General features: G+C 33.5%; 2 protein-coding genes across 2 annotated transcripts; one reads left to right on the forward strand and one right to left on the reverse strand.

Moving 5' to 3' along the window:
• Positions 1-8,036, reverse strand: LOC130960990 (probable transmembrane GTPase FZO-like, chloroplastic). Its single transcript, XM_057886573.1, has 11 exons — positions 7,414-8,036; positions 5,821-6,383; positions 5,637-5,705; positions 4,983-5,177; positions 4,714-4,845; positions 4,513-4,599; positions 3,951-4,388; positions 3,693-3,857; positions 3,257-3,481; positions 766-881; positions 1-497 (listed from the first exon to the last, which is right to left on the reverse strand). Exons 1-11 carry the CDS (start codon positions 7,910-7,912, stop codon positions 215-217), a joined length of 2,772 nt encoding a protein of 923 aa, XP_057742556.1. The 5' UTR covers positions 7,913-8,036; the 3' UTR covers positions 1-214.
• Positions 8,037-9,341: 1,305 nt separating this feature from the next.
• LOC130962945 (chloroplast stem-loop binding protein of 41 kDa a, chloroplastic) lies at positions 9,342-11,564 on the forward strand. Its single transcript, XM_057889102.1, has 3 exons — positions 9,342-10,268; positions 10,821-11,098; positions 11,254-11,564. The coding sequence occupies exons 1-3, from the start codon at positions 9,500-9,502 to the stop codon at positions 11,434-11,436; spliced, it is 1,230 nt and encodes a 409-aa protein (XP_057745085.1). The 5' UTR covers positions 9,342-9,499; the 3' UTR covers positions 11,437-11,564.
• Positions 11,565-11,587: the final 23 nt, after the last annotated feature.

Consider the following 11,587-nt stretch of genomic DNA (forward strand, 5'->3'; position numbering starts at 1 on the left):
TTCTCGAAAATTTTTTGCCCAAAAAATCATAATTATAATTAACTAAATGAATCAGGAGTTCGTACACAAATACCCTTTGACTTTATTACTAAATTCACCTTATAATAGATTTTCTTATTCGAAAAATAATATTATGCCAAAATATAGTGGAGAATTCCTAAGCATCATCAACATCAGCAAAAATGAAGATGCTTGCAAAGCGGCAAATTCAAAGTCATGAGACATGAAGATTTTGAATTTCAACTTGTAATGTTCTAAGTTTTTTTTCAACATTCGATAGTTCCTCTTGAATCTCTAGAAGCATGTTAAGTCTATTCTGTGCTTGATCTTGGTAAGGCTTACCAAGGATTTTCACATAATTGTTCAAACTTTCCATGGCTTCATTGAAATCTTTCTTCATGGCCTCTTCAAGCTCAGATGCCAACTTCTCTGCTTTTGCTTTCACTTTATCTATCACACTCTGTCTGCGCCTTGGAAAATTTGATATAGCAAGATACCTGACAGAAATATATGTCAACCAAATTTCAGCAACAAGTCATCAGCATGATCATAAATTAAACCAATTAAATCCTTAGGCACATACCAATCTACATTTCTTATTTATAAAATATGAATCTAAAGGGACGTATTCTTTAGGTTACATGATAACAACTCTTGCCGTAACAGTGCAATATGTTTCTTTAGAAGATTTAAGATTTTGAAATACAATCTTGAGCAACAAGAAAGGAAGCCAAATTATAAGTAAAAATTAGAAAATCATAATACCCGCCAGCAGAACAAATGCCAAGAGCAAGAAGATCTTCCAGTGTTGTTGGTAACACAGATGTCAGTAGCGAAGCAGATAGACCAGCCACGCCCACTCCACCGAAAGTCGATAAAAACTAAAATTTAAAAAATTTCAGATATATTGACAGTATAATAAATATAATTTTAATAACATAAAAATAAATAAATAATTATGTCAAACCTCAATATACAAAAGGAAAACGATAAAGAGAACATTTACTACTGAAGATGATCCACATGGGATGAGATTCTCATTAGTGCAGAGGTTGCAAGGGTAAACACAGACAACATAGTGCAGTATTCCAAAAGCTACCAAAACAGAAGGGCATTAAATTTTCTTTTAACAACGCAATTTGATGTCGCAAAAGTATTCTAATAGCCACTACCACAAGAAAGCCTTTTTGAGTGTGCATAACAACGATAAAGGACAGCCTAATACTCAAGTATCCTGCATTATCTGGGATCCGCACAAGGACCACATTCAACGGGTTTAACATAGGCAACCTAAACTAACGCAAGTGTAAGAGGCTAATTTCGTGACTTAAACCTGTGACCTTGAAGTCACCCACACCCAAACAACTAAACTGTTGCTCCGGGTTTCTCTTTGCATAACAACACTAATGGAAAAAGGTAAGTAAAAAATGAAGCAGCAACCCAAATGAGTCTAGCAGCAATAATAATTTCTCAACATATAGATATCACTTACTTATCCATGCACTTTGGAGGCCTTAACCTTACTTGAATACAATACTAGGACCACAGCTAACCATACCACTTTGAATGTTAACCCTAACAAGGCCATAGCCTAGACACACTTCAAACTTATTGTTACAAGCATATTCTTCTTTTGCAAAATATAATCTATTATTTTTTATTACTAATTTTACAACCAAAATGTATCATATATCATTCTCTCATTGCAATTGAAATCAAATATTTTCCTCCAAACTTAAGGAGTTCTCTCTTCCTCTCTTTCTCTCTTTCTCTTTTTCTTTCTGTATCTCTCTCTCCTTGCTTCACCTACTCTCTTTCTCTCTCTTATATATCATTACCAATGACTAATTATAAATTTGACAACTAAAATATGTAACATGATATTCTCTAATTGAAATTAAAATATAACTATATTATATTACTAATTTAGCAACCAAAATGTGTCACGTGACACTCTCATTAAAATTGGGATGAAATATTTTCCTCCAAAACTAATAAAACTATGTTCCTCCATCATTTTATCTACCTCTCTCCACTTCTCTATTTCTCTATCCTTTCCACTCTATATATAACTTATAATTTGTATTTTATATTACAAAATTGACAAACCAAAATGTATCACAAGACATTCTTTTATTATAATTAAAATAGAATCTTTCTCTCCAAAATTAACAAGCTCCCTCCCTCCTTCTTCTTTACCTTTCTCCCTCCTTTCTCTCTCATTCTCTATCTCTCTCTACCTCTTCATTCTACAACAAATAAAAAATAATAATATAATATAATTCAAACAAATTCATGAAAATATAAGACATTAAATTTATAATAAAATATAACTAAAAAAATAATCTTATAATATTATTCACATAAAAAATATGTAATTATTATTGTATACATATTTTTTCGAGTTTTTATTTAGTTTTAAATTTTCACCGCTTATCTTTTCAATCTATATTTTCACTTTTCTTCCTTCAAATATTTACTACATATAATTTGAAAAGAATGCTAATGCTATGATCAATGATCAAAATCAAGATTCAATTGTTCAAAAAAAATTAATTTTGAGTTAATTTTATAACAATCAATTTAAAGTTTTTTTATTCTAATATCTAATTATATTTTTATATATAGAGATAATATTATTTTTAAATAACAAACATGAAAAAATTAATTATTTTTATTTGTGCAACAAACTTAATGGTTAACACCTAATCAAATGTAAAAATTTACATTAAACTCTTTAAAGTTTTAGATAATGAATGTTAAAATTTATTAGTAAAAAAGTAAACTTTCACACGAAGATAATAACTAAAAAACTTACTTGATTTTATCTATAGAGATATTGGTCTTCTTAGCCAACAGGAACTTTTGTCCCTTACGACCTTTTTGTAAAAGTAATCCCTTGACTCTATAAATTTTTTATGCCGTAATTTATAATGTCAAAACAAAGCTATCGTAGTTTCAAAAAAGATATATTTCCGTAATATATTATTACGGGTAAAAACACTAGTATTACATAAAACAGCAAAATCAAGGGAAGCCTAGCTTCAAATTCTTCTAAAATTGGTGTGTTGGGTGTAAACTGCACATTTGGTACCTAGTTGAATTGTGTGTTTTAGGGGGTGGTAACACTGGCCTTCTTTGAATGATGTGACCGGACTTTGTTTGATACAACACAAATCCACGTCAGCCCAATAAATTTATGAAAAAACAAAAGGAAAAAAATTTACATCATTTCTTAAAGGGGTTCTAAACTTACCATCTCACGAACTTCTTGCTCAAATGACTTTGAAGCTGCACTACTGCTGAAGCCGTCAATCACCTGACTCCCAGCTTGATCCACTTTCTTTAATGACTCATTCTTCTCAATTTCACTATTTTCATGGTTCAAAGTTGGCCATCGTTTTTCAAAAGATTCCTTGTATAATCTCCCTTGTTGGGTACTTTTGGTACGTAACCAGTTTTCATATTCTCCAAGTAAATTCTGTGTCCAATCAACAAACAATTTAGCAAAACACAAAGCAAAATAATGTTTTATAATTGCATCAAATTATGATGCTCTATAATCTATAGTTTGGATTCCTCTATCTACATCTGGGCTCGACTGAGAAAATAAAAGGTTTTATTTTTACTACACAACACATACACACAAACACAAAAGAAGAAAAGAAAACTAGTTAGAGCTAGAAGCTTACCTGAGTAGCTGAAACAGCAGGACCAAGTATGTCATTCTGGATTCTTGATGTAGCAGGCATTGTAGATTTTTCTCCTTTGAAAGTATATGAAGCAACAATATCAAGATTTGACAATAGTAAAGTAGCTTCAATGAGCTCCACAACACGTGATTTTGTAGTCTCAACCTGGTAATATACCACAGCATACCAATACCAAACCAATTAAAAGGGAAACAAATTGTCTTGATTAAACAAAATTATGAAATTCTTAAAACATACCAAAGATGAAGTTTGTCTCCTCCAAGAAACGCTCTCGGTTTCCATATTCATTGCAAAATCATTTACACTATTAACAATATCATTCACTGCAGCTAAGTCCTGCTTGGCATATCGGCAATCTTGTGTCACAAGTGTTTGACACGATGAAATTAGTCTCTCTGCAATTCCAACAGGTGTTTCAAGCTTGAGCCTCATTCTATTCATCCCAGGGATTGTTGACCCATCCAAAAAGCTAAACAAGAACTTTTCAAGCTCATCAAAGCTGCTGGCACCATTGTGAGAACCGGAACTAGACAAATCATTAAGCTTCCCAACATTAGACTTAGCTGTAAGTTTTGCTTCAAGAGCAGACCGAGCAGATACTGGATATAATATCACATCTTCAGTATTAAGCAATCTCTGTACATTGTCCTTAACAAAGGACATCGCCTCCTCAAGCTGCATTGAGTTTTAAATATATTTTGTAAATCTCTATTTGTTTTTTAACTACAGAAGAACTACTTGGGAGTAACATCAGTCAAGATGAAAATAACCAATGCGAATTCACAAGAAATAAATAAACCTCATGGGCATTCTGATATATGTCAGCTTTGTTCAAAACAAAGACCACTTTCTTTTTCCACTGCTGAGAATAACGAAGAAAAGTAATCTGAAAAGTAACATAAAAAAATTATATATATATATATAACCCCTGCCAGGAAATTATCTCAATATCACAAAGAAGTCAGCAGTGCACCCATCCACAGATGACTGACCACCATACCTCACTTCCAGTTAAAGGACGATCAGCAGAAATAACAAACAGAAGCAAGTCAGCACGTGGTACGAATTCCTCTGTGAGACGTTGTTGCCTCTGAAGAATCACATTAGTTCCAGGTGTATCAACAATTGTCATCTGCTTTCAAAAATAATGTAAAAGAATTACTGAGAGCACATCCAATTGCATAGAGGATACTATCCAAGGTTATAATATAAAAAACTGTGATATTCGTAGGAAGAAACAGAACAGAATCAAGAAATTAACTGACTGACTTCTTTAAGAATTGGAGCAGCAAGATAGCATATGAATTGACCATCTGGATGTCTTTCACATTGTTGTTGTTCAATATCCATGTCAGTGTATCGTAAAAATGTGATCTCATTAGTAGTGGGAACAACTCCCTCTTTCAGGTATCTTTCCCCAAGAAGTGCATTAATCACAGTAGATTTACCGGAGTTGAATTCACCCTGATGAACCACGATTTTAATGAGATGAAAGTTGTGATACCATGTCAAATAACTATTAGCATTCTATAGCATTTGATTTCTCTGTCTTCTGGAAAATCCATACAATAGCTAGCAGAACACATAACTTAGCTAACCAAAAGCATTTTGCATTTTTATACGTAGATTAAAAAGACTATTAAAGAAACTAATGTAGAGAATAACTACTAAACATGGTAAAAGAAGAATCAACCATTCCCTATATCTGCACCCTACATAAACTCTTTACTAAGATGCTTCCAAATGGAGGCAAATGAACTAAAGTAAGAATAACAAGATCAGAAGTTGAAATAGTTTAGCACTAATTGGTTGATTAGTTTCAAAATAGATGTATTAAAATAATCTTATCTTTTTTGAAATTTAGAGCTTATACCAATGTATATCCCAGGAACCAGAATTTGGTGAGATTCAGCACACAATTACCACTATAACCAGTAAGAATGGCTCGTCAATTTGAGAAACTGCATCATTAAGAAGTGAAACCTCTTCCATCTGCCATGTGAAACCAATCCCAATTCAACAGAGAGTAAACAATACAGTGGTCAAAATAAAAAATAATGAAAAAAGTATTTTCTTCAAATACCAAATTTTTTAATTAAAAGATCACCAGTGGTGCAGCCTTTTTTATAACTTCTATAGCTTCATTCAACACCAATTTCTCTGTTTCTATTAACTGTTTCTCCTTATCCTCCAATTTAATGAACCCAGCCACAACCTCCGCTTCACTGTGAAGATCAGTATCCACGTTCGATAATGTATGCTTATTCAAAATGCCAGAAACACCATCCAGTGTTATCTTATCATTTGCATACTGCATGTCAAATAGTTTGCGCAGGAAATCATCTTCTAACAAACTAAAACCTTCCAAAGTAGTCACAAAACCACTACCACCAGAAGCAAGTAAACTTGAAGCCTCAGCATAAGACATCCTGTCTCCATGCAAATTCCACGAGACAAAAATAGGTATCTTCACATTTTCACACACAGAATTGACTTCCTTGCTAAGATCTTTCGGATCAACACTACCATATATAAGAAAATCAGCACCTTCGGATTTAGTTGCATTCACTGCAGCATCTATTGTTTGGACAATCCTAGCTACCAAGGGAAGTACCACCGATTCAGATTTCGAATCCAACATAGTATTTCTAGCAACAACAGTGGGAAGACCTGCAAGAGAGAAAAGAATAAAGAAAGCACATAGAATGTAAGACATTAAAAACAACAGAATTTTTTGTTGTTGTTTGTTGTTGTTGGGGGAGGGGGGGTTCATTTTTTACGGCTTCACCACTTTAAATAATTATATATATATATATATATATATACTTGCATTTAGCTTCAATAAAGTACCCATGCAAAAATATTTTACATTATAACAATTTTCTGCAAAACCTCATTTAACATGTCAACCAAGAGGCGTCAAACTCATCAGATGCTTAGGTGAGAATCATTGCATGCAAGAGTTTAAAATAAATAGAAGGAAGGTTTGAAGGGCTTGCTATATATGTCTACAATTTTGTCCTTTATTAAATTATTATTCATAAAAAGTAAATGGCAATAAATGGTAATACAAATATTTATTAGGAATAAAAAGGTAATATAAATTTGAATCTCATAAAACCTCCCAATTTGGGGGAACTTGAAAATGGGGCATTCGGTGGGTTTTGGAGTGTTAACAAAGACCTTCAAAACCGTTGCCGTCGGAAGAAATAAAATTTGTGGATGAGGTTTAATCCCCCTTTGCATTGCTCTCCAAAGCCTCCACTCAAAACATACCCTAAAGCTCACAGGAATTTCCTCTCATTGTCACATTCACTATTTAACTCCGCCGATGTTACATAGCCTATTTCAGCCGATTTCTACAACTACATTCATTCAGTTAATGTAACTAACACGCATGGATTCAACAGCAAAAGGTGGCTCTATCAAAACCAGTACATCCAAAACTATCATATACTCTATTTGAGATATCAAAGTAATACAAAATATGGATTTAACATTCAAAAATTAAGTCCCAATTAAGTTAAAAGACACTTAAAATAGGGATATTTTCTAAATGCACTTGATATTGCTAATGATGTTGGAAATTGGAAGTGAAAACCTCTGGTAAGTTAGTTTTTTTTTTTTTCCCCTAACTAGTTATTTAAAAAAAAACATTAATAGATAAATAAATAAATAGAAATATAAAATAAAATAAAACCTTTATCGGAGAGGAGAACTCCGGTAGCACCAGCAGCGGCAGCGATATCGACACGCTCAGAGACGAGAAAGTAGGCGCGTTCTCTAAGAAGATTCTTCAAGACGCAAGCAGCCTCATAAAGCCTGCCACCGCTATCGTCGCCGGCGGCAGAGAGCACAACAACCCCAACGAACTTGGAAACGGCCTTGTCCACCAGATCCAAGGCATTTGAATCGAACACTTCGTCGGTTCGAAGCTGGAGAACCAGCGTGGGGACCTTGAGTTCTGGCCTCTTGTAGCCACCGGGAAACAGCGTCCGTGGTTGTTGCTGCGAGCGGAGAAGTTGCTTTTGCGGATTGGTGGACTGGTCAGGGGCATTATTGGAAATTGAGCATGAAGAAGTGTGGTGAGTGCGGGGAAGAGTGAGGAAGCGAGGGGTGAAGTGTGAAGAAGAATAAGAGGAGAAGGAGTAAGGCGTGGTGGTGATGGAGGTGGGCTGGGTGAAAATGACGGGCACCATGGATATGGCGGAGGAATCTTTTTGTTGGAGGAGGTTCAGTTGAATGTGTGAATCTGTGTAGAAACTAGAAAGTAGAAGAGAGAGAGAGAGAGAGAGAGAGAAAGAGAGAGATTGGGTTATCGGTGAAGAGTTTATGGGAGTCACTGAATTATATTGATTTGGGAAAGTATGAGGAGCCTATTGATTTTATCCATTTCCTGATTGGTTTCCATTAGTGGACCATTCAAACATGGGCACATGGCGGTCCACTTCAGTTGATAACAATTTACTTAAAGCAAATTTATGGGCATGTTAAACATGATATAATTCTATTTTTTATCTTAAGCATCTTGTAAGATGGAAAAGAAATGGATTAATCATTATTTGATAATTGGATAAATAAACTCCCCGGAGTTTATCACACAATTGAAGATATGCAATACTTACTAATTTAATTAATATTAACACGTGTGAAAAAAAATTACGTATATTATTGTTTAACTATGTTTAGTTTTTACGTGATAGAATTCTTACTAATTTTTTTTAATCAATACGAGATATATGGGATAAAAAAAACAAATATTAAGTGTATATTAAAAATTATTCACTAATTAATTATTGTATAAAAATATATTTAGTGTTTATAAAATTTTTTATTATTTTATTATTGCAAGTTTGGTTTTTTGTGATTAATTATTTAATTATAAAAAGTATGCAAATTAATATGTATAAATACAGAGAAATATATAGTATTTGATTTGTTGGGTTTATATAGTATTTTTTTAAAAGTTAGTGAAAGATTACACTTAAAAATAAAATTAAAATTATTTATTGAAATAAAAATAAGGTAAATTTTTTTGTGTCTATAAGTTTGGTGTCGAACTTACTTTTTATGAGAGTTTTGAATATTTAAAAATTAAATATTAATTTTTAGATACATATTATGGTGTCTATGTATTTACCTGATTTATTAAAATGAGATAAAAGTTAATATTTAATTTAAAAAATATAAAAATAAATAATTTTTAAATATTTAAAACATATTATAAAAGACAAGTCCTACAATTTCAACACAAAATTTATAGACACCAAAAAATTTGTCTAATTTTTATTTTTTTTATTTTTTAGTAAATTAGGCAACTATATATAAACACCATAACATGCATCCAAAAATAAATTATTCCAATTTTTTTTTGTTTAATTCTTTCACAAATAATCTCTATAGAAGTTAAACCAAATTATCTATAACTCAAACTAAGAAAACTTGTGTGCACTTCACCTATAGAATGGGAAGTAATACTTAGTATACAATAAGATCAACCTACAAAATCATGTGGTTAACACTTCACTACACACAAAAAAAAAAAAAAACTGATGTGACATGCAAGTATAACAACATAACTAATTAACTATTGAATCATAACAAATACATTCACTACTTATTGATATCTGAGGAAATCTTTTGTAAAAGTAATTCACCTCTCAATCAAATTCTTACAATATTTCCAAACCATAACTCCAATTGTTGGTTACTTTATCTGAAACTGTTGGTTCTCATTCTTCATTGTCTTTGAGGAACCAAGAAAGCAAAAGAATTCAACAAACTCAATGGCCACACTTTCTTCTTCTTCTTCAGCTTCTTTGCTCATCTCTGCTTCCTCTTCCAACCTCTTTCCACTCTCACATTCTTCAACTTCACGCCTTTCTTTCTCTTCTTCCCTTCCTTCTTCTTCTATTTTTTCAGCTTCTTCTCCAACCTTTCTAGCATACCCTTCATCATCATCCAGGCTTTTTGCAACAAGCAACAATGATGGTGGTGCTGTTTTCAGCATCAATGCAAGTGCTGCAGTGAAGAAGAAGGTTCTCATTGTGAACACCAACAGTGGAGGACATGCTGTGATTGGATTCTACTTTGCAAAGGAGCTTCTTGGTTCTGGCCATTCTGTTACCATACTCACTGTTGGTGAAGAATCCTCAGATAAGATGAAGAAACCCCCTTTTAACAGATTCTCAGAAATTGTGAGTGCTGGAGGCCGGACAGTGTGGGGAAATCCGGCAGATGTAGGGAGTATTGTCGGAGGGGAAGTGTTTGATGTGGTTTTGGACAACAATGGCAAGGATCTAGAGACTGTGAGGCCGGTGATAGATTGGGCAAAGAGCTCTGGTGCCAAGCAATTCCTGTTCATAAGTAGTGCTGGAATCTACAAACCTACAGATGAGCTTCCACATGTTGAAGGGGACACTGTTAAAGCTGATGCTGGCCATGTTGCAGTGGAGAAATACCTTGAAGAAACTTTCAGCAGTTGGGCATCATTTAGGCCTCAGTACATGATTGGATCTGGCAACAACAAAGACTGTGAAGAGTGGTTCTTTGATAGTAAGTGGAAAATACCCTCAAACAAGCTTTGTTTTTGGTGTTAATTGCTACACACTTTACATTTATATAACCTCTAAGATAGTAATTAAGTCAAACACTTTTACTTATGGACAATATATAGACTAAATTCCCATAGTCTCTCAAATTCACAGCTTTCACTAATTTGGTCCCTCGTATCCCAATTGCACTATGCTCAATCTCGGATACCATTGGGATCTGAGGGACTAAATTAGTGAAAGCCTTGAATCTGAGGAACTACTACGGAGATTTGTATCAAAGATAAACTGATATAACCTTAAGAGCTAGTTATAGTATTTGTTTGAATATGTGATTCATAAGATATTAAGTATTAACTATGTTAATTCTTTTTAGTTTATTCCCTCTCTTTGTAAATAGGTAGTTTGTATTGTATCATAGGCACACTCAAGAAACATCAGAAACATTCCTCACAGTTTTCCTTGTCTTTAGTTTCTATCAGTTTTGAATAACTTCTGTATTGATATAGTTAATGGTATCTATTCTGAGAAAGAGTAAGTGTGGCGCCATTCGCAGGGATTGTCCGGGACAGGCCGGTACTGATTCCGGGGTCAGGACTGCAACTGACCAACATATCTCATGTTAGGGACTTGTCTTCAATGCTTACTCTAGCTGTTGAGAAACCAGAAGCTGCAAAGAACAGCATCTTCAACTGTGTGAGTAACCGTGCTGTGACTCTAGATGGAATGGCAAAACTGTGTGCTCAAGCTGCAGGGCGCCCAGTGAACATTGTCCATTATGATCCAAAAGCTGTTGGTGTTGATGCAAAGAAAGCTTTCCCTTTCCGCAACATGGTAAAAAATTACTATTAACTTGCACCTTTGTGATCTAACTTTACTAATCACACAGATCATTGAAGTGGTTATAAGTTTATAACAAGAGATTGTTGTGCTAGCATCTTGTTAATAATGCTTTTTTTCCTCATTGAACTTATGTATTTATTATGCAGCACTTCTATGCTGAACCAAGAGCAGCCCAAACAAAATTGGGATGGAGTCCTACTACAAACCTCCCTGAAGACCTCAAAGAGAGGTTTGAGGAGTATGTAAAGATTGGGAGAGACAAGAAGCCAATCAAATTTGAGTTAGATGATAAGATATTAGAGGCCTTGAAAGTTCCAGTACCTGTGTGATCCATGTATAATTTCTTTGTCTTTTTTATTAAAAAAATTATGTATAAACATTAATTTGACAAAGTGTATTACAGAAGAAAGTTACTTCTCTACCTGTTCAGAATAAGAATCTATGAATATGATCTACATCTCCACAGAGATCTAGTTCTTT

The sequence above is a fragment of the Arachis stenosperma genome, chromosome 2, assembly GCF_014773155.1.
Source record: "Arachis stenosperma cultivar V10309 chromosome 2, arast.V10309.gnm1.PFL2, whole genome shotgun sequence".
NCBI lineage: Eukaryota > Viridiplantae > Streptophyta > Magnoliopsida > Fabales > Fabaceae > Arachis > Arachis stenosperma.